This window comes from Atta colombica, unplaced genomic scaffold (genome assembly GCF_001594045.1).
Source record: "Atta colombica isolate Treedump-2 unplaced genomic scaffold, Acol1.0 scaffold348, whole genome shotgun sequence".
In the NCBI taxonomy this organism is placed as follows: domain Eukaryota; kingdom Metazoa; phylum Arthropoda; class Insecta; order Hymenoptera; family Formicidae; genus Atta; species Atta colombica.
In genome coordinates, this window is record NW_017259457.1 from 119,975 (window position 1) to 120,945 (window position 971).

Consider the following 971-nt stretch of genomic DNA (forward strand, 5'->3'; position numbering starts at 1 on the left):
ACAATCTGTTTATTTCTGAATAAATAGATACTTGTGAATATTAATCTTTTCTCTTATATAATGCTTCATCGGCATGGCTTTCAAAAATCATTAAGTAACATATGTATAAATTGATGATAATTTTTTTAAACAGGATTTAGCGTATGTGCTTAATATATACAATTCGAATTTTATACCATCATGTAATATGATCTGATGAAATCTTTTCAATTGTCGATTTATTAATTTGATCGAGAAGCACGTTTCTTTAAATCTTATTTAAGTAAACTTCTTTCACATCAAATTTTTGAATTTAAATTACAAATTGAGTATTTTTTTTTTCTAAAAAATATTCAATCACTTTATCACAATATATGATATAGGTATAACTATTTTATTCATATTGTAATTATGTTTATTTCTTAATTATTATCTTAAAGTTTTGATAGTTAAAACAACAAGCATGATAACGGAGGAAACGTTATCTTAAAGACACTCTATATTTCTTTAATGTGCTATATCTTCACAGGGCGGTGATGGTGGAGACTCTAAAAATCAGATTGTCATGAAGTCGAACGAGTGGAAATTCAGGGTAACTTGCGGCGGTCCTTTTATCTGTTTTATTAATTCTTTCATAGCTTTGCAACAGACCAATGGAGTAATATCATTTCTGGAACGCAAAACTTGATCTCATCGTCATATGAAATACGCTTATATTCTGTCAGCTTTATGTTACTGGGCTGCATCAGATAATACACTTAGATTACAGGATCTTCACCATTCGCTGATTACTGCAAATTCTTTTTTTCATATTTTTTAGAAAATATCTATGTCTTTTACTGTTAGGCAAAATCAAAATTAATAAGAATTTTAATTTCTAATAGTACCTAGCTGAAATTATATTGGCTAGTTATTTCCATTTATGACTTTATGACAAATATTTAAGGACTGTGTATGTGTATATATATATATATATATATATGTGTGTATAC

General features: G+C 27.1%; 1 protein-coding gene across 8 annotated transcripts in view; it reads left to right on the top strand.

Annotated features, from left to right (window-relative positions):
- Positions 1-971, top strand: part of LOC108690662 (ribose-phosphate pyrophosphokinase 1) — an 8,915-nt gene that overhangs the window by 4,433 nt on the left and 3,511 nt on the right. For 6 of the 8 annotated variants that reach the window (XM_018198064.1, XM_018198057.1, XM_018198058.1 and 3 more), the window contains one exon: positions 509-571. The exons of the other annotated variants lie outside the window; for them this stretch is intronic. In XM_018198064.1, coding sequence (XP_018053553.1) covers positions 509-571 — 63 coding nt within the window. The remainder of the gene's footprint in view (positions 1-508; positions 572-971) is intronic. 8 annotated transcript variants of the gene reach the window in all.